General features: G+C 36.3%; 1 protein-coding gene across 2 annotated transcripts; it reads left to right on the plus strand.

The window, feature by feature from the left end:
• Positions 1–75: 75 nt before the first annotated feature.
• PI4K2B (phosphatidylinositol 4-kinase type 2 beta) lies at positions 76–24322 on the plus strand (the record flags this gene model as incomplete). 2 transcript variants are annotated; one of them, XM_083861319.1, is made up of 11 exons in its annotated part: positions 76–272; positions 2074–2154; positions 6796–6944; positions 12112–12312; positions 12808–12939; positions 14239–14392; positions 15872–15939; positions 16438–16534; positions 19072–19205; positions 20294–20353; positions 22885–24322. In XM_083861319.1, the coding sequence occupies 10 exons, from the start codon at positions 2148–2150 to the stop codon at positions 23056–23058; spliced, it is 1176 nt and encodes a 391-aa protein (XP_083717445.1). In that variant the 3' UTR covers positions 23059–24322. The 2 variants fall into 2 exon arrangements, with proteins under 2 accessions (XP_083717445.1, XP_083717444.1); XM_083861318.1 differs by lacking the exons at positions 76–272; positions 2074–2154 and adding an exon at positions 2465–2753.
• Positions 24323–24394: the final 72 nt, after the last annotated feature.

Genomic DNA, 24394 nt, shown 5'->3' on the forward strand with positions numbered 1-24394 from the left:
GAGCGCGGGCACCTGGCCGCGTCCTTTGTCCCCAGGCGGCCGCGGGTCTGGCCGTTCCCATTTGCCTCCTTGAAATAACTAGTAGGGAATGTAAAAAATTTGAAGAGGCGCGTTGAGTACGCGGTGTGGTTGTTCAAATATTTAATTATAACCAGCCTGTACCTGGGCAACTGAATCTGTTTATGAAATCTAATCTGATCGTTCTGTTTTGCAGTTTTAAGCTCAGACGGCTATTTGAGGCGTGAAGTGTACGTAGCGACTGTCCTGTTTCTGTAAGTTTAGTTGGCCTGATTGGGATCTTTTGGGCATTTTGACAGAGTAATCTTACACACCTGTTTGAATTGTCGGCTCATAGTATAACTAACACAGTTTCTTAGCCCTCTGAGCAGAGGAGAGTTGCATAAGTTAAGCTCTCCCCTGGCGCTCCCCGCCTGCGCTGCCGCTTTGTGAAGGCGAGCAGCTGCTCCTCCCGGTCTGTACCACAGGAGGGCGCTCGCCGAAAGCGATAAGCGCACCGTTGTGAGTGTATTCCCCTTTTTCCTTCTGTTTCTTCCACTCCGGTGTTTCGATATAGTGCTCAAATACGTATAAGCAGATGACAAAGTCTGCTCTGTTGGTTAGAAAAGCTTTAGCATCAGGAAAATGACCCAGCTTATTTATGTGATGTAATTATTAGTAATTTTCATCCAAGTGACTAATTGAAGAGTATTAGCTATTTGGAATTTAAATTAATGGTTTGTTAATTACTATGACGGTAGTGTGTACTTTTTTTTTTTTTAAATTATGAGCTCTCGTGGTGTTTGAACTCTGCACTACAGAAGAGTGAGACAATGTAAAGGCTTTGTTAGATCAAGTGATCTGTGAGCAAGTTACAGAATTCTTACTGAAACAGAAGATGAAAAGCACCAGTTGACTGCATTTAGAAATACAGTAATATGTGCAGATGGATTCATTAAACCAGAAAAAATAAGGTTTTGTGCTATTTTTTGCTGTGAGGCTGGTGAGACACTGGAACAGAAGTTGTGAATGCCCCGTCTCTGCAAGTGTATAAGGCTGGGTTCAGTGGAGGTCTGAGCGACCTGGTTTAGTGGAAGGTGTCTGTCCACAGCAGGGGAGTTGGAAATAGATAGTCTTTAAGGTTCCTTCCAACCCAGGCCTTCCTATGAAATAACTAATGAGTTATTTATTGTTTCTTTTTTTTCTCGAAAGAATGAACTCTCAATTATTTTAGAAGCTCATAAATTGACTGTTCAATGGAACATTATTGAAACAGCCACAACTCACTTGTAGCTAAAGGGAGGTGCAGTACTACTTAACAGTCTGCTGAGAAAAGTGTCAGACTTCTTCCTTTTAGTTTGATCTTTTTGTTTGCTTCGCAGAGAAATTAATGTCTGTATAGTTTTCTGTGCAGAAAATTACATCCAGTTGCTGTAACCTTCATATATGTGTTTACTAAGGATCAAATGGCTATTCATCTGGAGTCACAGTTGACTGAGTTCATTTTTAATAGAAAGGAATAGGAATAGAAATGCAACTGTGAACAGATTTTATCAAATATTACAGATATTAGTAGTTACATAAGTAAATTACACTCGGCTTAATTCCAAAGTCCACTGGCTGACAGGCAACCCTAGACAAAACAAACACGAGTCCAGCATTTCAGTAAGGTTATATTTTCTCAGTAACCAAGAAAAGTGATTTGTTTTTCCTGCAATCCAGATTATGCACGTGTTAAATTCTTATACCATGGTCTCAACTATAAGAATAATGAATAATAAATATATAAAATTACTATTCTTAGCTGAGAACTGATTTGCTCCCACTATAACCCACAATCCCAGTGCTATGCAAGTATTTAATACAAGTATCTTTCTCTCATATTTCATTAAAACTTGAGGAAACCCCCTCTTCTGTAGACAGGATTGGGAGAACACATCCAGGCTGAAATCTGATGCAGTATGTTTGGGTTATAGTTGTATTCTCTTTCTTCCAATTAATAACGCATAGATTGGGGGTGGGGACAGGAAAATAATTGCAATGTATTCATACTGTTTTCTCTTACACCGTTTTTAGGGTTCCTTTGGGAAGTTACCGTGATGGTATAGAAAGAACACTGTGCAAAGTTTGGGGAGGGAGAGCAGCTGGCTATGGCAGGTAATGGCGAGCAAGCAGCCTGTTCCAGGTGTAGAACTGAGTCGAGTTTCAGGATGTTTTTATTAATGAAGCCGCTGTCCGAGCTGTGCCGGGTCTCTGGCCCGGGAAGGCCCCGCAGCCGCTGCCGGCCGCCCCCAGGCCCCCCGCGCTGCGGGGCCGCGGCCCCTTTAAGGCAGGTGGCGGGGCGGGCGCGGGGCCGTGCGCATGCGCGGGGCGCTGGAGCCGGAGCCGGAGCGGCGGGAGCGCCCCGAGCCCGCCCGGCCGCGCCGCCGCCTCCTCCCGCCGCGCTCGGCCCCGGGCCCGGCCGCCCATGGCGGAGCCGGGCGCGGAGGAGCCCGACGAGCGGCTGCTGCTCCTCGTGGAGCCGCCGCCGTCGCCTCCTGAGGCAGAGCTGCCCCGGCGGGGGCCGCAGAGCGCCAGAGCCGCCCCCGGCGGGGCCGTGCGGCAGTGTGGGGAGCCGGGGCTCGAGGAGGTGGAGGACTCGGAGGACTCGGGGCCCGAGGGGGATGGAGAGGACGAGCCTCTCCTGCGGGCGTCGGGCGGCGGCCGCGGGCGGCGAGCGGGTGCCGGCCGGGACAGGGAGCGCCGCGCCGCCGCAGGTACGGCCCGGAGCCCGCGGGGAGGGTCGGGGGCACAGGCAGCTCCTGCCTTGCTCTGTCCTGCCAGCGGGGCTGCAAAAATACCTGTCGGGACTGGAGTGCGCTCCGTGTGCCGTGTCCGATGGCACAGCATCGGTGGGAGCACAGATGTGTTGAGCTCTCTCGACATACGGGCTCGCTGAATGTTAATGAAGGGAAAGTGCTGGGAAGGGATCGAAGTTCGGCTGCTTTGTCCCCATGAGCGGTGCTGCTCGAACTCCTTTACATCTTCATGAATGTCTCCTCTGTCACTTCTCCCCGCTCTCTGTCTGCTGCTTTGTTGGGCCTTGCTTTGTTTCTGTCATGTTCGAAACTTGTGGCTTTGCATGTTTTAAAGACTCTTTTGTGGTGGGACCGGCTGCTGCTTCCTGAACACTTGGAGAGGTGTCAAGTTTTCGGTTTGACTTGCCTATCCCACTAATTACTTTATTGTGACTCCCATCGTTTCATCTTGAACAAAAAATAAGTCTGTGTTTGTTCTTTGTTTTAATCATATGCTCACTTTTTGCCATCACATGCTTTAAGAGTTTTAGATGTGGGCTCTACTGTCATATTTTTGGTTTTCATAAAAATTTTATCTTCTTTTTATATTTTCAAATCAGTTATTGAGGAAAGACATAAACTGTGAAGGTCGAGAAATGCAAGAATTTAGTTATTAACTTAAAAAGAGACACAAGCGTGCCCATTATCTAATTGTAAATATACTGGCAAAATGATCGATCACATGATACTTATTGCTTACTTTTTTTAGACTTTCAAGCTTTCTGATTTAATGCAAGTTTCTATGTAAGTATACATCTAGGATGGCCTTGCTGGCAGAAATATGTGGAGTTCTGTCTCTTCTTTGATTTTGCTGTTGTAATTATATGCTAGAATTTCTTGCCAGAGACTGGCAGCACTGTTCCTTTTGCAACAATAGAGTGCTTAAAAAAAATCCAAACACACCCCCCCCCCCAATTTAACAAAATATGTTGTGCTAATAATTCTATTTTAGTAATTTCAGAGAAAAATCTAGTCTTTTAAGTGCTGGCCTGAAGTGTAGTCCTTATGTGTAATGTAAACATGCCATTAAAATGTTAGAGTTTTCCTGTCTTTTTCCTTAAGACTTAAGATCTGTTAAGGAGATAGTGCTTCTAGCAAAATGTTTTTAGAAACTTTAACAAAGAAGTTGCTGCTTCAGATTGGAGGCTAGAGCCACGGGTCTTGCACCGCTGAAGCAATTAGGATGGTGAATGCAGAGTACTACCTGGAATCTGCCTCAAAAGTGTGTAAGAAAATCTCAGAACTGAAACTGATTACAGCATCTCCTCCTTTGTTTCCTTGTCCTTACCTTTTCCGTATGTGTAACCCTTGAAGGTGCAGGATTGTTTCACCTGTCAGGTGGAACCGACATACACCAGATGTTATTTATATGTGTTATTGCAACACAGAGTGTTTCCTTAATGGAGCTGTGGTCAGAATAGGAGACTGAACAGAAGGTGGACTTGGTTAAAGGGACCACCTTTAATCACATTAATGTTTAAAAAGTATGAATCTAGCTTAGTGCTGAAGGAGTTCATGTTACTCTTGCATTAGTTTAGCTTAGCTCATGTCATGCTTACTTGATGGGAGAACAGGTTGAGGTGCATACATGGTTGGTAGTGTTTGTATCTTCTTTGGCAAGTGCTCATCATTCCAGTATAGCAGCTTCACAAACATGGGCCTTATCCAAATTAATGTGAAGAAAGTTCTCAAGCTTAGTAGTTTGACTGTGTATGCGTGAGCCCTGTCTCCTTAGTGGGAGTTTAATGAGAAGAGTAATTTTCAAGAGTAATTGCAAGAGAAACCTTAATTAGTTATAATTGTAAGTTTAGAGACTGTGCTGAGATTAAGTTGTGATGTAACATGGTTTCTCAGTGGAAAACTTGATTAAAATATTTTTTTAAAAGAAACCAATGCAAAAAGCCCCCAAACCCAGCCTAATTCAGCAGATGCTATCTTCAATTAATATGGCTTATTTTCATATGGAGAGGGTTTATAAACTCCTTAAAACTGCTAGTTTCCTTGTCAGCCTAATTGTTTTTGTACAGCCACATCACAGTAGTAACCTGTTTCCTAGCACCACAGTAGCAATACTGAACAAATAATGACTTTCAAAAATTATTTCTCTCTTCTTCTTTCAGCATGCAGTGTAACTTTGTTTGTTTGCTTGAATTTATTTTTTCTGAAGTTATCTTTTATGTTAGAAAAGACATGGTTGAAGAATTTCCTCAGACAGTGAGACTACTTAATGGTTCTAGATTCTAGAATAAATGCACAGAAATTAAAAACTGACCTCTGAGTCTTCCACACAGTCAACTGCAATCCATGTAATACAAAGTTCATCTGTAGGTTTTCTTCTTCTGGAAGATAATTGTGCAGAATGACTTAGCAATGATGTTGCACTTTGTTTGGTAACAGTGTAATGCACAACCCTGATTTTGCTTTCAGGGACAAAAATATGTAGTAGTTGGAACTCAGCTATGTGACGTAAGGTAGATGTGTGGAGATAGCTGAGGCTTGACTGTAAAATAAGAACCACTTATTCAAAGTGATTTTTTCTGTGAATATAGTTTATTGTGAGTCTTTTGGTTCATTTCCCTAACTCATTTAAATACTTTGTGATGGGAAAACCTTTGAACCTCTTCGCTCCCTCATTGTCCTACTCTAAAGTCTTAAAATGTGTTTTATCACAGCAGTATCGGCCAAATGATTATAAGAGATTCTCATTTAATGGGCTGTAGCTGTTGATTCTTAAGAATGACCTGCTATTAGCTTTAAGGTTTCTCTTCCTTGTTGCCAACTTATACTAAGATTTTCCTATATTTTAATACTTTTTGACTGTTTTTGTTTGGAGTCCATGTTACTATTTTAAGTGGTATATGCAAGCAAGTGCTAATGTTCTAAAAAGCTTCAAAAACTGTCCTGAGCTACAAAAATAGTGGGATTTTGTTTGTTTGTTTGTTTTTTAATTTGACTCTACACAAACTGTTAAGGAGTATATTTTTTGAATGGATCCTGTATAGGCTGTCATTCCAGAAGGATGTATATTAAATTTCTTCAATTGCTGAAAGGGGAACAAAGCAATTTTTTCTGTAAATGTTTATTTTAGAATAATGTAGCTGTTTGTTAATGCAGAAATGAGCCCTAATGCACAGACCCATTAGAATTCACTCGGTCAACATGCAAAACAATCCTAGCCTTAAAAGAATGTATAATAATATAATATTTCTTCACAAGTATCAAAACTTGTGAAGAAATATTTTAAAAATTGAAAGGTCAGTAGTATTCTGGCACCCTCTTTTCTATTTCTCTTTCTAAACATTTGCATGGAGTCCTAGAGTTGACATGAATGTCTGCACAAACCTCACCTTCTGGTCAGTAGGTAAAGAAATGCTGCAAGTCACTTCCAGTGTTTGAAGGCTGGAATGGTTCTGGCGTGCAGGGCATCACTGCTGTGTTGTTGACACTTGTGAGTGCTACATGTAGCAGATTATTCAGCGGATCAACTTCCTTCCATTTTAGCAGATAATAAACATGTTAGCCAAGCTCTTAAATGAATAGTAAAATGTAGTAAGAAAAATAGTAAAATAGTAAAATTTTTCTAACAGTGGGTAATGGACAGGACACAAAAATAATATGTAAAATCTTTAACACTTTTTTTACAGTTTTTACTTTGAACTTTTTTTTCCTTAGATTTGTTTCATAAATAAATATTAAAAGGAGAAATCCTTGAAAATTGTAAACACTTAGCAGTGGCAGTCTCAAATTTGTTTTTGCAGATTTGGCTGATTTACTTGAAACGAAAAGTTGATTAGACATGGATAAATCAGTGGAAAGACTTGCACTGATTAAATGGACCGGATTTTTCAGCCTGTGGTTGGATGGGTGTCAGCAGGGAAGGCTGTTGGCTTATCAGTGTGTTGCTTATGCTTAATTTGTAGAACAAGTTGCACTTAAGACTGGCTGTTTTCTTGTTTTACAGGACATACTGCAGATATGAATATATTTTTAGATGATCCAGAATTTGCAGAACTTATTCTGAGAACAGAACAAGCTATAGAATGTGGAGTTTTTCCAGAAAGAATCTCTCAAGGATCCAGTGGAAGTTACTTTGCTAAGGATCCAAAAGGGGTGAGCATATTACTGCAAAGTCAGACACACCATCAGCAGCAAGTTGAAAATGGAAATTCAAAAATTCTGTCTATATGCAAATTAATTTAAATAAGTTATTTAATAATTTATTGTATGCCAAAATTTATTTTAGAAAAATCAATGCATGTAATACTTAGATTTCTAGTTATGTCTTCCTGCCTAAGCTAGAGCAAAATAACTATTATTTCTGCTGCAGTTTTATCATGTTTTTGATGATCTGCACCAAAGAAAGAAAAGGGAAAGGAAAGAAAGAATAAAGAAAGGAAAGAATAAAAGGGCCTCTAACATCTGAAAACAATTCAGGAATTCCCTTGTGCAGAATCTTGTTCTCTGTGCATTTTAATTGATTTTTGTGCAACTGAACTCCTGATTTCAGCATGGTTTAACTTTCTCTAGCTAAGCCTCATACGTTTTTCTCTCTTTTCTTCTTAGATAGCCTTTTATTTAGGTCATGTCTCCTTTCTCATGTATGATTCATAGATGGGTGAGAAGAGTGATATCATCAAATCTACCTTTTAAGTTGTACTTGTCTGCTGAATCTTAGCTGGAAAATTTGGTTTCCCCTCTGCAAGATTTGGTTTTCCCTTCTGTAGTTGGTAAATAGCACCTTGAATAGTAATCATCAGTGAGGTGTCCTAAGGTTACTTTGAGACAGAGAAGTAATAGTTACTTGAATCTTTCTCTTTAAAAGTAACATGTGGTTAACATTATTTAGTAAGAGGAAATGATGTCTCAGACATACTTTCACATTGTTTTCTTTAAATTAGAAATACTTTGCTATTGACCTGTTTCACAAAATAAGACCTCCAACTGCTCAACTTTTGTTAATTTGTCACATCTGATTTTATTTTAAGCTCAATCAGCCATTTTTAGCTCTTAGGTAGATGTAGGTGTTCATTAATACTGAAGATCCTAGTTGTGCTGGAAATAGAAGCTGGAATGCTTTGAATGCTTAGGTTTTCAGAGCATGTTCAAGATTTTTGTCATTCCCATAACAGTAATTTCCCTTTCATTTAGGAGGTAGTGTGGCTTTTGTTTAGCTTTTAGTCATATTATTGGTCATTAGAAAATATATTCCAGTTTTGCCAGTTAGTTTTCATAGTTGTTTAGTTTGCTTTAATGGCAGTTTTCTGGTGATAGTTTTTACACTTTATTGAATAAGCGATTTTTTTTAAGAGTAGTTACATGACTTTAATATAAATAATTATGTCAATTTATGATTTTATTTTTATGGAAAGTGGCAGAAGCACCCTTTAAAAACGTTCTGAAAACTGCAGTTCATATGCTTGTGTTCCAGGAGCGTTTGTTAGTAATGATCTCCTTCATTCTGGTGGAGGAAATAAAAAGGAGAGTGTCTCTCTTTGAAACTCGAAGGAAAAAAAAAATCTTTCTGTAATGGCTTTGTGGGATTCATTGTTATCACGTGCAATGCTGTAAATATAAAAACTTCTTCAGAGTTCCAGCTTCAGATCACTCTCTTTTTTTAGTAGCTTAGGTCTTTGTAGATTTTCTGGTTGTGTGCTTATATATTCAAACGTATTCAAACTTTCTGCTCTTTTTAAGCTAGTATTTTAAAGTAGGTTTATATTTTACTTAATATGCAATAGGAAAAAATGTAAGTAGTCAAATACTGGTTTGAATCAATAGTTTTTCAAAATTTCTATGCATGATGTATCTGAAGAATATTTTAGAGTGTCATGCTAAAAATGCTTTGGAACTGATTAAGTTTTTTGAGTTTTTCTTAACGCTGTGCAATCAAGATTTTTTTATTCTTAGAAAGTTAGCAGAGAAATCACTAGAGAAAAGAAATCATATGATATGTGCAAATCCGTTTTGTCTGAAGCTGATCTAGATTGATTTTGCTGGTTTTTGGTCACTAGCAAATGCCTGAGGCACTCACTGAGCCCTGGCAATGGTGAGAGAGTATTTGTGCATCATTTTAGTATAAACATAACCATAGTAATTACAAAAAAATTACTCCTTGTTTCTTATGCGATGATTTTCTTGTTGGTTTTACTTTTCTTTCGCTGTGTTGTTTTTGTTCCTAGTTAAGTTTCTAGTAGTGACTTGCCCTCCTCTCTTATGCAGGTAATTGATTTGAATGGAAGTATTTAGGAGAATCAAAAATTGAGAAAAGAAGATTGTTTATTTTATATGGTTCAGAAAAGATTTATTGGAAAATATGAAAGTATTTGGGATATGTGAGAATAACGATACTGAGTGCTTAGCAGACTTCAGATTTTGCTTTAATTCTTTGCTGTTGTTCTAGAGCTTATCTTTGTTTGCTATCCATATTAAAGGTCTGATAAAACTTCATTTTGTCAATAGTACAACTTTCATGTGTAGAATGGATTTCAGATCCTGTTTGAGTATTGCATCATTCTACTTCAGACCGGTTCTGTCACTTGCTTTCTCCTACTCCTCTTGAGTAATCTCCTCTTTCTTATGCTGGGAAGGAGTTCATTAAAGATGTGCTAAGCCTTTTTACTGGTCACCTTACTGGTCACAAACACACCAAGTGTTTGCCCAAAATGAATACCAAATTACAGATAAAATAAGCTGTTTCCATTAGGTTACCTTATGTGCTGATTTGGTTCTATCAGAAAGATAAACTTCAAATTGCATAATTAAAATTAGCTTTTTGCATTTATTGACAAAAATTATATATTTGCATACTGAAATGGAGTTCAGTACTTAAGCAGCCCTATTACAGAAGGCTTGTAAATTTCTTCTTTTGTTGTTCATTGTGTAAGCAATAAATAAAAGACATTGTGTCTGTTACAAATTGTTCTGCAATATGTTCCTGACAATTTCAACTAATTGCTAGTGTTAATGGAGTCAGTCTGTAAATTCATTTTGACTGGCAATATTAAGACTGGCCTTGGTAGCTTGTTCTACAGATTGAATATTTTGGTTCTACTCTGGTCCTCAACAGCAGTGGCTCTGCAAAGTTTAGCAAGGTACTAACTTCAGCAAACCCTTGAAAACCATATCTAGATTTGACTGTATAGCATAGTACAGTCCAGGCTGGTAATAGAATGAGCTAAGCTCCTTTTTTAAATGGGCACTTACTAGGAAGTATTAGCCAGAGAGTGATTCAGAAGAGATAATTAAAGATTTGGCATGTACTTCTAGATACACCACAATGTTTCCAAGAAATGCAAATCTGCTAGCTTTGTTTTAAGCAGGTGAATACATGTGATTCAATAGGAAAAAATTAAATAACTTTTTAACAATTCTAAACCTAACATTGGGATTTGGACTAAAGTAGTATACCAAATGCTGTGATTTAAAAATTGAAAAATAGTAAAGTATTCAAAAAACATGGTCGCATCTCACATTGCGTAGAATATTTATTGCATTTGCCTAGGTCTAAGGTGAATTTTCTCTGTGCAGTTGTGTTCAGGGTTTAGAATGCAACCTTAGAATCACAGATAACAGCATACCAAACCCAAGAGAATTCTTTGTCAATTTGTTTCCTGACTCTGTTGATAGGACACTAATTTTATAGTACTAATGCAAATAATGGTATTTGTAACTTAGTGTTCCTTGTAGTTAATGGGAATGAATCAAAATAGATGGATGAGACAGACGATGCTACTAATGCCTGATGTCTTGTGTATCTGTTTACAAACTGAATGAATTAAGTTTCCTGTAGTTATGTAGTCTTGGGCAGTCTTGGACAAAGCAAGATTGTTTTGGAAAAATTGGTTGAAAGATCTCTAGAAGCTAAACCAGCTGGTCAGATCCTCTCCCTAATCCAGCTGAATCAGCAGCTGCTGGAGAATAGTGCTGGTTTCTGACTGCCAGGAAGTGTGTTCATGACCTGAGTGTGAATCAGCTTTTGAGTGTTGGTGCAACAGCAGGCAGTGTTTAGCTTATTGAGGTACTCACTTTTTTCATGAGGATTTCGTGAAGTACTAATGTGTAAAAATGCTTCTTTAACAATTGTCCTAAGCATTTATCAGAAAGAATCTGATTTACTTGCTCTTATCCAGTGAGAAGAGATGAAGATGCAGCATTTCTGCAGCATTCCACTTGAGCTACAGAAGAGTCATTATGTGAACTTTATGCACTAGGCCAAAGTTTATCACAGACAATTGAAAGGTTATATGTTTAAATGTGATAATAACCCTGTGGTTTGAGGTTAACAAATATAGAACCCTAAGTGGAAGGCACCTTGAGAAATTGCCAGTTTAGTGCTTGTGCTGTGGAGCAGCATTGTTTTAACATGATTCTTGAGGAATGTTTAGCTAACGTGTTGCTAATTGCACCCTGCTTTGGAGACTGCAGAACCTGGCCTTCTGTTCCAGTCTCGAGCTGCACTTAAGTTTCTAAAGGGTTTCTTTTTTGCAGTTTAAGCCTGTCATTTTTTGGCTTGTTAACAGTAAATGTGTTGTTCCTTTTTTTTTTTCTATAGCAACCTATTCTGGAGTTCATTATGCCTCAGTTTTCTCTTAGCTTAAGCATTCACTGTTCGCACTGTATTTCATTATTCACATACTTTGTGGTTATTCTCATTTTTTTCAGCTTCTCCAGTTTGTTAGCAGATTTGAAGCACAGTGTCCAAAACTGAACACAGGGCTCTGACTAACTTTAAGATTTACTATGTGTTTCTAATGTCAATGGTGGCTGATGGTCCTTTTGATCCATTCAACTCAGGATAATAAGAAAAATAGATTTAAAAGAAAACAAATCAGTTGATTTTTACTGCTATATGTTTGTCACTTTCCTGGAGCCATTATGTCTCTGAAATAGCTGGTCAGTGAGTTGTTGGTTGGTTGAAAATTGTTTTTAAAGCTACTTTTAAAACCTTTTTTAAGAATTTAAGATAAATATATATATATTTTTTAAAATGCAGTGCTTTTGAATTTTGACAAAACATTTTGAAAATGTAAATGTTAGTTTGGATTTTCTCTTATGAAGAGTTTATTTTGAATTTGTACTAATCCTAAAGAAGCACTTCGTGCTAAATTTGTTTGGAATTCAGGTTTGTTAGTTTTAGTATTTCGTCATCTAAAAAGAGCAACTGTAAAACACACTGGATAGACTTCAACTGGTATTTTAAAATAACTAATTTTTAAACTAATTTTAATGTTTTGCTACTCAAAATGCTCATATTTTAATTTTATATTATTTACCTTAGAAAATTATTGGAGTGTTCAAACCAAAATCTGAAGAGCCTTATGGACATCTCAATCCAAAATGGACCAAATATTTTCACAAAATTTGTTGTCCTTGCTGCTTTGGCAGAGGCTGCCTCGTTCCGAATCAGGGATATCTCTCTGAAGCTGGTGCCTATCTTGTGGATGAGAAGCTGGGGCTTGGAGTTGTACCTAAAACCAAGGTAAAAGTTAAAACACATAAATTACTGAATTTAAAAAAAAAAAAAAAAACAAAAAACAAAAAACAAACCCAACATATTTGTCAGTTTCTGAACTGTGGTTATGTAGATAGCCTTGTATATCCTGTGTTATTTATAAGTTGTTTATAAACTATTGCAAGTACAAAGGCATAGTGATTTGATGTAGAAAAAGTGACTAATTTTGATTTAATGGATAATTTTGAGATCTGAATTGAATCTCTTCTCTGGAACCACTTTCTAGCATTTTCTGATACCTTTTGTGCCTCATGTTTTGATGAGATGCAAATTGCAAAAATCAGCATAATAAAATTCCCATTTTTATTTGGGGTATGTAAACTAGAGAATTTGTCTGTTGAAAATGCCTGATGCTCACTTCTTGTTTCTTTTAATTTTTTTTATATCTGAGCATAGCATTAACTGTAAATTTACAATTGAAATAATGAGGAATTCTGAGCTGTTTAACTTTCATGTTTTAAGGTTGTCTGGCTTGTCAGCGAGACCTTTAATTACAGTGCAATAGATCGTGCAAAGTCAAGAGGAAAAAAATATGCTTTAGAGAAAGTGCCAAAAGTTGCTAAAAAATTTAATCGAATTGGACTACCTCCTAAGGTAAGATCAGAAATAAGTAATTTGTGCACTTCTTGACTCTTACATAAAACTTTTTTTTAAAAGGGTTTTTATAAGTAACTTCAAAGATAGAATAAAAAACAACTTGCTGCTTGTTGAAAACTGTCTGAAATTTGATACAACCATCTCCATGCAACATGTATCCACTCTTACATCATTCCTTCTTTTGAACTATTTTAATAATCTTTTCACTTTCTGTTTAAGTTAACAGTCCAGTTTTCTGCTGGAGTAGTAACATTAATTTTTGTATATCTCACTTTTGCTCTATTTATTGATTTCTTACTACCTGTCCTTTCAGTTTCATGTTTTGATATTGTCAGTCTGTTTTTTCCCTGCAGTTAATCTAATTTTTAATTATTTTTTTTCTTTCTACTGTTTTTATTCTTTTGGGTAACCTGCTGGTGTATTCTTCCTACCTCCCTTTTGTCTTATGTGCGGACTACATTGACTAAAAACCTCACATCTTTCTTGCCTAATGAGCCTTATTGTATCCCCAGAATATCACCAGTGTTCTAATCCTAAGCTTTTAAAACACAGGTTACGTACAGTCTGAGTAATCCACTTGTGTCAGTTCCCAGCAGTTCAGATCCATGTGACATAAGTTGTGCAAGCTTGTATGAGCATGGTTATTCCACATGCTGTGTGTTTATCTCCCTGCATGTCAGTTCTCAAATATAAGTTCTTGAATTTCAATCTTGAGCACCTTTCACATACATATGGAGCCTATGACAATGGTCATGTTCTTCCTTGGACTCTTTTGAGAAATGTATTTCAGTCATATTTTGCAAAAAGTATCTGTCTTGAAGAAAATGGTTAGTGTTGCTTTTCTTATCAGTGGAGTTTTAAGGCTTTTCAGAGAGGAAGATTTTTCTCTTGTAATTTGTAGTGAGTGTTCTCTGAACTTTTTGGAACAAGTGTTTCCAATGAAAAAGAGAACAGGTGTTAACTTCTTTCTCTCTGTTTCATATATTTCTTGTAATACTAACTGTTCACTTACACTGAGTATTTTACTCCTGGTAAACTCACTGAGTATTTAAACAAATATTTTTAAAAAACCACCACCAGAACCCTCAGAAACCCACCCTCACATGATTTGACTCTTACCTTTTTTAAGAATATAGGAATGAAAGAGAAATTTATTTATTATTTCATTTAATTTAGTGTCATATTTCCTGTCCTCTGAACTTTGAAAGTATATAATGAATTTTTTCTGTTAATGTTAAGATTACTTATGTGATCTACCCATGTGCATTTTCCAAATGCAGTTTCTTAATATTTCAGGTTGGCTCCTTCCAGCTGTTTGTTGAAGGATATAAGGAAGCTGACTACTGGCTCAGGAAGTTTGAAGCTGATCCTTTACCAGAGAACACAAGGAAAGAATTTCAGTCGCAGTTTGAAAGATTGGTTGTCTTGGATTATGTCATCAGAAATACAGGTATTTGTTAGTATCTCCTTGTATCTATTTTTGTGAGGCAGAAAGCAATGCTGCCTGAAAGCTGATACTTGAGGCTTTTAATGCATTTCAGATGCTTTTCTCATGATTGAAGGCCATAAAGATGCATTTTAAATTAAAAATTACTTTGGATCAATGCATTAAATATTGCAATACAAAAACAGTCCAAACAACTCTTTGATTGTTGCTCACTATTTTTTAAGCAATTTGAGAAGTCAAGAAAGAATGCTTTCATTGTGCTTTTATTCTGTGCATAGACTATTATTAACTGTTTCCCCTGATTAGTATAAAGGAGGGTGGAGGTTTCAGGACCCATAAGAAAAGCCATGACTACAATTCTTTTTATTCTAAACTGGAGCTGATAATAGCACAGTTTCACACCAACTCACAATAGTTCATTGTGTAGACCCTGCAATGTGTACCTATCAGTTCTCCTGCACTCTTGTTTTTATCACTCAGAAGCTGGGATTCTTCTGTTACTTCTTGAGAAAACCAAAGGCAGCTTTATGTTTAAAATATTTACTTTGCTGTTTTGGCAGAGGTGGGCATCTTTGCTTTTCTTCAGACATACCAGGTCTAACTCATTTTCCTATTCTCGAATTCTCCTTTTCAAAGCAAACTAGAAGAAAGTTTCATAAGAACATACTTGCTAGTTGTTGTCATAGTCTGTCAGGTTTATCAAATCAGCCTCAATGTTTCCAAACAGTGTTTTTTTTATATTCTTAAAATTGTGAAGCAAATAGTCAAAATGCAAAACCTCATTGCATGGATGATTTTACCTTCATCAAATATATCTAATCATAACAGAACATGAGAATCTGATGATGATTAAAATTAAGGGAGCACCTTAAAATGACAGAAGGTCCTACAAATCCATGCAGTCATCTCCTGTCTGAAAGACCTTCTTAGAGTGTTTAATCTGTTTTGTCTGAACGGTAGACATTTTCAGTTTCTTGCTCTTCTGTTCAGTTTTGCCCCTTTTCCATCTTTTTAGAGTCTGTTTTCTTCATGTATTTCAAAGGCCACATTATCTATAATATTGGAGGCCTCCTCCATTTAGTCATCAGCGTTAAAACAAGCTTAAAAAATATGTCACTGGGGTCTGATAGTGTTTTCCTCAGGAAAAAATGCATCCTGCAACCGATCTTTCTACATAAAATGTATGAAGATAGTTTCTTTTGGCCTTCTTGGTAGTTTGCTGCATATTCAGCCAGTTGGGGAACCTAAAGAACATACCTAATAGTACATACCTAAGAACACATGGTAAATTTGGTCTTTCCACTGAATTGGTTGCCTGTACGTTTCAGTAAAACTAAACCACATGTAATGGGAAAAACCCTATTTGAACAGTTTTGCCGAACTCCATGGGTAAACTGTCAGTTTACAATGTAGTTGTAAGTCACTGTAGATGATGATTTCTTTATAAATGACATGTTGTGACATTCGTTTTCCTGTTTAAAGACAGAGGTAATGACAACTGGTTAGTCAGGTACGAAAAACAAGATGATGGACTTGATCTGTCAGATAAGGTAAGAGAATTGTACTCTGAAACTTAGATTCTTTAAACTGTTTAGTTTTGTAACTTGGTCTTGCTGGAGATTTAGGGCATATCTTTAATCCTGGTTGTATGGTTTCAAGAAATATGATAACTACAAATGATTGTAGGCAAAACGAGTGGAAAAGCTATTTTGATTAGGGTAGGACAGAACAGTGCTAGAAATAATTTTTATTCTGTATTTTTACTCTACTAGCTTGGGCTATTATAACAGTAACAATATCCACTGTTGCTCAGGCAGATTTCTTCATCCCTTTGTGATCTGCTTATTTTTTGTTTAGGGAAGGGCTTCTGTTTAATGGTGGTAGAGTAAAAAATTATATGTGGTGGAGTTTATTTGGATACTACTTTATATTGTTTAAGTTAAATTAATCAGTGAAGCTACAAAGTATATTATTTAGTGTTTTTAATGTGTTTTGCTGTTTGTGTAAGCACGTAAGTATCACTTACTTTTTGAATATTCCTTCTGTAGGATAGCCAATGGACTATAACTAAAGAATCTATTAAAATTGCTGCAATTGACAATGGTTTAGCATTTCCTTTTAAACATCCTGATGAGTGGAGGGCATGTAAGTATAGCATTCTTCAATCATTTTCCTTTCGGGAGTGTAACTTCCAAAGAGGCAATTTTTATTTGGGTTGCTGTAGTAAGGAACTAAGAAATCATCACTGTAGTTATATATTGAATTTCTAAATAATGTACTCTTCTTCAGAAAGTTAGCAATAGATGCCATTTTTGCAGTGGCATATGTGATTTTGTTCTCATTCATATTTTTTACCTTTAAACAATATTAATACATGGACACTCTTAAGCATAGTACTCTGTATAATGGTGGAATTGGAAGAATATAGGAACATGTTTCTCACACATGTTTTCTTGAAATACATAGTGGAAAATAACTTGATTGCAAGGATTTGCAAGTTGTCTCTCTTGTTGGCCCAATTTCTATTTCAAAATTAAGGGTACTGTTGTAGGTGGACAAGTAGGCAGGTTATTTTTTCTTGTTCTCAGCTTTAGTTTACTTTGTAGAAGTTAATATTTAGTTAGGCAATTTTCTATCTGCTTGAAAATACTACTACTATTTTTACTTACCTGTTACTGACCTATTAAAATGAGGTTGTTTTTGACCACATCTCTGACTATTTATCATTAGGAGGGCTTGCCATGACTTGTGTGGGCTATTATCCACTCAGGTAATTCTGGCAGTTAAGTGTGGGCTAGTTATGCTGTCAAAAGGCTGGTTAAGTACTCCACCCAGAGCTCTGTGCAGCCTCTCTTTATACTAAATAGATGCTGCCCTACATATCTCTTGGCTACAGTCACTTCAATAGCTGCTCTAAAGACAGCAATTTATTGCTTATTTTATACCATCTTTACTTCAGCATCAAAAAGAATAAACTTGAATAATCCTTTAGAGTTATTTTGCAGATGGATAGGGGTGTGATAGTTTTGTAAATATAAACTTGTAGCATAAGTTTTACAAATTGCAGTCTCTTACCATCTGGAGCATGGTTTTGATGACCAGAGCTGCTTGGTCATTGAGGATAACCTTCTGAAAGCTAGAAAGCAGCATTTGCAAAAGGCAGGAAGTTGGTCCAGCATGGATGAACAGGGAAATCCTGACTGAATTGGGATGCAAAATTTAAGTATATTTAAGGGGAAAAAAAAAAAAAAAAAAAAAAAAAAAAAAAAAAAAAAAAAAAAAAAAAAGGGTGGGGGGGGGAGGGGGGGGACAAAAAAGCAAGGATGTAGAGACTTCCCTGAAAAAATAGAGAATTTTTCCAAAAGTGCAAGAATGGAGTTTGGAATGTTGAAGCTCAGCTGGAGTAGAGCTGGCAGAGGACATAAAGAACAACAAGAAAGAGTTGAGTAAATTAGAGGCGAGAGTGGGACTGAAGAAAAGTGCAGCAAAGGCATAAAGGTGAAAGAAAGAACATGTTACTCAATGCTGACTTTGCCTCAGTTTCCACTTGTAATATTTGCTCTCTGTCTCTTGGATCTCAAAGCCCATAAGTAGAGCCCCTGGGAATGAATCCCCAAAGCAGAAGAAAGGGAGCACTTAAGGAAAATGGTCATACAGAAGTTGATAGGAAGAGATGGGATGCAGTGGATACAGTGGGAGCTGGCTGATGCTGTTTGTAATGCAGTTTTCTCATTACTCTTGAAAGAGTACAGTAATGTGAGAGGTTGCTTCAGTCTCCATAGAGACTGTGGAATGAATCCTCCTGGAAGCTGTGTTCAGGCACATGAGGAACAGGAAGGTGATGGGGAAGCCAGCATGGATTTACCAAGGACAAACTGTGCTTGATAACTAGGCAGCTTTTAATGCTGACTGCTTCAATGGCTATGGGGAGGGCAGTGAAAACTGTTTGGTTGTTTTTTGTTTTTTTTTCTTGACTTTGGTAAGGACTTCTACATGCTCTGTCACAGTATTCTTGTAGGGAAACATGAGATATGAGCTGAACAGACTGTGAACTATGTAGAAAACTGACTGGGCTGTCAGATTCAAAGGGCTGTGGGCATTATGAGGAAGTTTAGGGGTGGCCTGCTGCTAGTGACTTTTCTCAGCTCCTGCAATTAATAGTTTGGTGTCTTGTTTAACTTCTGGTAATATTAATTGCTTTTGGAATACAATTTGATAGAAGCTGTCTAATAGCAATTACATGAAAAGTTATGAATGCATTTCTCTCAATGTACTTAGAAGACATTTAAAAATTAAAACATATATTTAAAAAAATAACTTTTTTGTTAATTCTTCCTTGAGTCAAATACCTGAAAGGTTATTATTTAATTTTAATTAATTATTTAATTATTATTTACTCCAAAGGAAACTGCCTTACTAAACTAGGGGAACGCCTCAACGGTTGCTCACAGTGTTTAATTTATACACCTTTTATGGCTTTAATTAAATATTTATTGCTTAATATATTTCACTGTTTGAAAAAATGGCTTAGCAGTTGTAAAGCTGCTCTGGTAACTGTAGCCAAAGGGGATGTGTGGGGTAACAATGTTGGGAAAAAGGGGTGGTACTTGACTCAGAATTTCATTTTTGTTGGTTTTCATTTTTGCTGGTTTATCATTGATTGCACTGTTTTTCTGCATTAGATCCCTTTCACTGGGCTTGGCTTCCTCAAGCAAAAGTTCCTTTCTCTCAGGAGACCAGAGATCTGGTTCTTCCTCGCCTTTCTGATATGAACTTCGTACAGGACCTTTGTGAAGACCTTTATGAGCTATTTAAGGTGAATCAAGTGCTTCTTTGAATTGACTATTACTGAAGTATCTGATACTTATAATGGGACAGTTACATGCATGAAAAAAATAACCTTCTAACTTCTGAATGCCAAGATACTGTGCTATTTTACCTTTAACATTGGCATGGTAGAAAGGGTTTATGTAATTATAAGGAAAGTGTCACCAGTGTGGTTAATAGTAATTAGCTCATCTGAAAACAGTAATTAGCTCATCTAAATTACCTATTCTATATATGTTTCACATAATCAAAGGTAGTTTACTCTTACAGCACAGATCTGTGTAAAAACCCCATTTAACATATCTGTGTGGTGTCTATACACTTAAACTGTGTATAGCAGCCTGAGGAAATAATGTATGTGATTTAACTTAAAGTACCTCCATACCTTTCATACACTTAATTTTATATGCATATATTGTGCTAAGCTGCTACTGAAGTATTGATCATATTCAAAGTCAAACTCACTTTAAAGGTACTGAAACTGTCTACAGTATTGACAGGTAAAAGGTTTCCTTCTCTAAAACATTTTGTAAACATTTGTGTCAGATGTTCAAGTGAAATAATCCAATTAAGGATGGAAAGAATTGGAAATTTTAAACTTCCAATGAAAATGCAGCTGTAATGTCAAAACTAGATCCTGAAACACATTTTTGCTATATTTGTGTCTTCGACTTATTGTGTTCAAAATGCCTCTTGGTTTATTAGTTAACCATTAGTAAATCCGAAGGAGGAAGTATTTTTCTGCTGGAGTTGTCATGAGAGAAAGTGTAACATTGTGAGAGAATGTTAAGCCTGGTATCTACCACCTGCTGGTATTTACCAATACCCAAAAGTGGTATCCACTGATGTATTTTATTTTATGATGTGGAACAGTCTTAATTTTCACATATGTAAACTTGATGCAATAAATAGACCTTTTTGTGATTCATACTAACATTCTATTTGAAGCTTTCAAAAATTATTATAGTGTGGGTAAATATGAATATGCATATCATGATACTGATGAATTTACATGCTAAATATATAGCTAAAAATAAATTGGTTATTTACTATGAACTGTTTGTTTTCTTAATAAAGACTGACAAAGGATTTGACAAGGCTACTTTTGAAAACCAGATGTCTGTTATGAGGGGGCAGGTAAGACTGCTTTTTTACATTTTTATTTATATATTTGTCAGCACTCCTCAGCTGCTTTCTTTAGAGCTACAAAAACTAACTTCTATGAATGACATTTGAAGGTATTTTCATCTGAGAAGACTAAATTTCTTTCTTGGGTTTGTTCTTATTTATGGATTGATGAAACAGCAGAAAGTGTATGCTGATTTTTTTTTTTTTATTACAGAAAATACTTTTATTCTAATTCTGTTTTACTGTTTTTGGGGGGATGGGGAGGACTTAAATGTGTATTCTTAGGAAGCATTTTTAAAATGAAAAAGTGTAATAAATTTGGAAAGAAAATTTGATGTCCGATTTCCTTACGCTATTGAAATAAATGTTACTTCATTTTAGAGGGTTGACTTGATTATTAAAAGCAATAATAGTAATAAAATTTCTTTATCCTATCAAATGTTAAAACCATACTTCAAAACAGTCCAGCCATTTTCAGGTTAGAAAGTTGATAATAGTTAAGTGCTGGGTTTATTTTGTTTTGTTTTCTGGGAATTTTTTGTGTTTTTTCTTAAACACTAAAGTAAGAGAGGAGAGGGTTTCTCCATCTTCCTCCTATTTTGCAATTTGTGACTAGTATGAAATACTAGAGAAAAAGCTTTAGCTAGGAACAAATTTCGTTCACTGTAGGCATAAAATAGTGATTTCTGCAAGTGTAAGGCAATTGGACTAGGCAAATTAATAGTTCCATTTGCCCTGAATTTATTGAAACTTAGTCCTTGTGTTCATAAATTCAACATGGATAGTTTTAAATCAGACAATTCCTAGAGTGTCTTAATTCAATGTTTTCTCTGTAGAATCTCCTATATTAAGATGTACCTTGCACAAGACTGCAGCTCTGCTTAGTCAAACGTAATCTCTGTTAACATCTTTTGTGTGGTAGCTAAAAGACAGTAAACCTTACTTACTAAATTGAATTACATTAATTTTTTCTGAAATAACTCTTCTGAGAAGTTTGTGTAGTCCCTGGAAGGTGGGTTCCTGAAGTACCCATGCATCTTAAATTGTATTAAGTAGTGTTTTTCTGATGAGACAATTGGCTACAAGGAATCTATTATTTAACAAAACACTTGGAAAAACATGATTGATATAATTGAGAGTGATGTAGCTGGGGTTGTCAGAATTAATTTTCCACTATAAAGGCTGCATCTGAACTCTTTCTTCACACAGTCCCTCAGGTGGATTTTAGCAGATATTTGTTTTAGTTTGGGGGGCTTTTTTTACCTCTCTCTAGCTGTATAAGAGTGTGTTTCACCATGGGAAATGTCAGATTTTCAGGCATGGAAGAAATGCAGATAATGAGTAATCCTTGGATACGATTGGAAATATATTGGCAAACAATGTGCTTAGTACTGATTTTAAACTCGTTTTTGGTGTAAAGCCAAAGTATGTTATGAGGGCATTACAGAAGATTTGGCTATCTAGATTATATGCTAAGGGATTCATTCAGTTGGGATGAATTTGCAGTATACACAAACATCTAAATATATCCTTAAAAATGAGAATTTAAGAATTAGAAAATGAAGAATCCAGATAAAGAAACTGTAGGGAAAGATATCTTGCATGGAAGAGTCAATGTATTTAAATCTAAGATACCAAATATAGTTAGAAGCCTGTTTTTGTGAAGTGTAGGAGAAGATTTTGGAAAGGATTTCAACCCCAAAAGAAATAGTTCTCTCAAGAATGTAGGGTCTAAGCAACGGATAACACATCTACAAAGGACTGCCATAGAATTTTGAGAATGTAAATGTCTAGTGGAGTCGCTGGCAGAACCAAATTGCAGTAAATAAGCCAAAAGACTCTGTTGGGGATCTTTGGCCATGAAAGAGCAGAGTAAGCAGAGGACCAGTTTTACAAGGAAGAAAGGGGCATTGTGCAGAGGAAAAAAGGCTTGATATCAAGGATAATGCAAGTGTGTGACTAGAGCTAAATGGAATACTTGCCTCAGTTTTCAGCAGGATAACATTAAACATGGAGTAAGTTATGAGGGCAGTCCATGAACCTGAAGTTTTGGAGGAAAGATAACACTCCTGGGAGCTGAGGGCTGAATTTGGGTCTTAGCACTGGGTTTGGTATGAGCTAATTATATAGCTTCATATATTCTGATGTGAAAATAATTTGTAGCTAAACTGGTGGTACATCCTAAGTTAAATCATGTTGGTGGCTTTCTTATAGGTATTTTTTTCACTAAAGGTGCAATGCTTTCAAGATATGTGCTAGATTTAAAATGCTCTTAGATTTCTCACTCTTAGAATTTTCTGAAAATCCTGGGGAGGACTGCATGAAATAGGAAAATAATGGAAGGGTAGACAGCAGTAGGATGTATTCATGTAACTGAACATATAAAATATTTCTACTTGCAATAGACATCTTTTGAAATCAATTTATTCAGCAGTACAGTCTTCTACAGAATTGATTGAAGAGTGGCATCTAAAATGATAAGCCTGTTAGCCACAGTTTTATTTATGCATCCTAACCTCACCTGCTTTTACTCTTTTTAGATACTAAACCTTACTCAGGCATTAAAGGATGAAAAGAGTCCCATTCAGCTTGTTCAGATGCCACGTGTGATTGTAGAGCGAAGTAGCACTGGAAGTCAGGGCCGAATTGTTCATCTGAGTAATGCATTCACACAGACCTTTCATAGCAGGAAGCCTTTCTTTTCCTCCTGGTAGCAACAAAAATACATGGGAAGAGTAAGTTTCTCTTAACTTTAGAAAGCTACTTCTGTGTAAAGGCTCTGCAATAATGTACTTCTGCTGTATACCAAGAGCTCTGACTGCTGACACCTCAGAACTTAAATTCTAAAGACTTAAGAAATGTATTTTGAATGTAATAAAAGTTTACAATTTTTGTGTCAAAATTGTGAATTCTTATGTCAGGGAATGAAAAGAATTTGTCCATACTGTATTTTTATAGGCTAAATTTATGTATTCTGAATAAGGGAAGACAGTTTGCATATGCTGAGAAACTAATTTTGAATACAATAGAATTTTTTTGTTTAATATAAATGTGAGAATCCATACACTCTCAATTTCTTTTTGTATGGTCTTTAAAAAAAAGTTCAAAATGTTATCTTTGATTGTAAAAATGCTTTTCCTTGGAACTTCTGATATTTTAAACTGGTTATAGGTTTTTGTAGACTAGTTACTTGAAAAGTCATGCACTTAAAAAAAATAAATCAATCTGTCTTTGGAAAAACAAAGAATGGGAGAAGGAGGAAAAATGCTCCAAGTAGACTTTTTTGCACGTGGGGACCAAAAATAGTTAAATAGTTGAATTACAGCAAAATTCAACCCAAGTAAATACACACAGTTTCTACTATGACAAAATACACTGAGTGTATGTTTCAGAGGTTGAAATTTCACTGTAGTGTTTAGCACTTGTATATTTAAGCACATATATGGAAATCTGTGATATTTCTTTGGAGATGGGTCAGGATGAAGGAATTGCACCATGTTGTTACAGGTTTGTTTTGCCATTTGTGTAAAAATGTGTTGCCACCGGAGTGGTTCCTCTGCTAATGACAGAGGCACTAATGTGTTCACCACAAAGCCAGTCTGCCTTATAATTTTCTAGCTAAACACAGTTTGTTTGGGGTTTTTTGACTGGAAAAGAAAAATTAAAAAACCCTGGAATACCTACAGGACAGAGAATTATTTTTGTGCCCTGAATAATGTTGTGCTCACCTGCCAATTGCCATTTGCATTTATGTTTAAGTTACCTGGTTTAAGACTTGACAGTCATGTTTCTAGGTCTGTGACTTATGTAATGTGGTTAATATTTTTATTTTAATAATTTTCTGGACATTCAGGACTGGGAAGGGGAGAAAATTTGCTGCTTTTATGAAACCTTCAGTATTTCAGACATTGCTGTATTTTGTAATTCTAAGCAATATTGTTGAACTCAGAAATAATAAAATGCTTGTATTTTATATAATTTTGAGTGGACGTAAATATTAATGTAGCGTGTCAGCAACTTCAATATTTAAGCCTTAAATGTAAACCACGG

Source organism: Zosterops lateralis (genome assembly GCF_965231275.1).
Source record: "Zosterops lateralis genome assembly, chromosome: 5".
Classification (NCBI taxonomy): Eukaryota; Metazoa; Chordata; class Aves; order Passeriformes; family Zosteropidae; genus Zosterops; species Zosterops lateralis.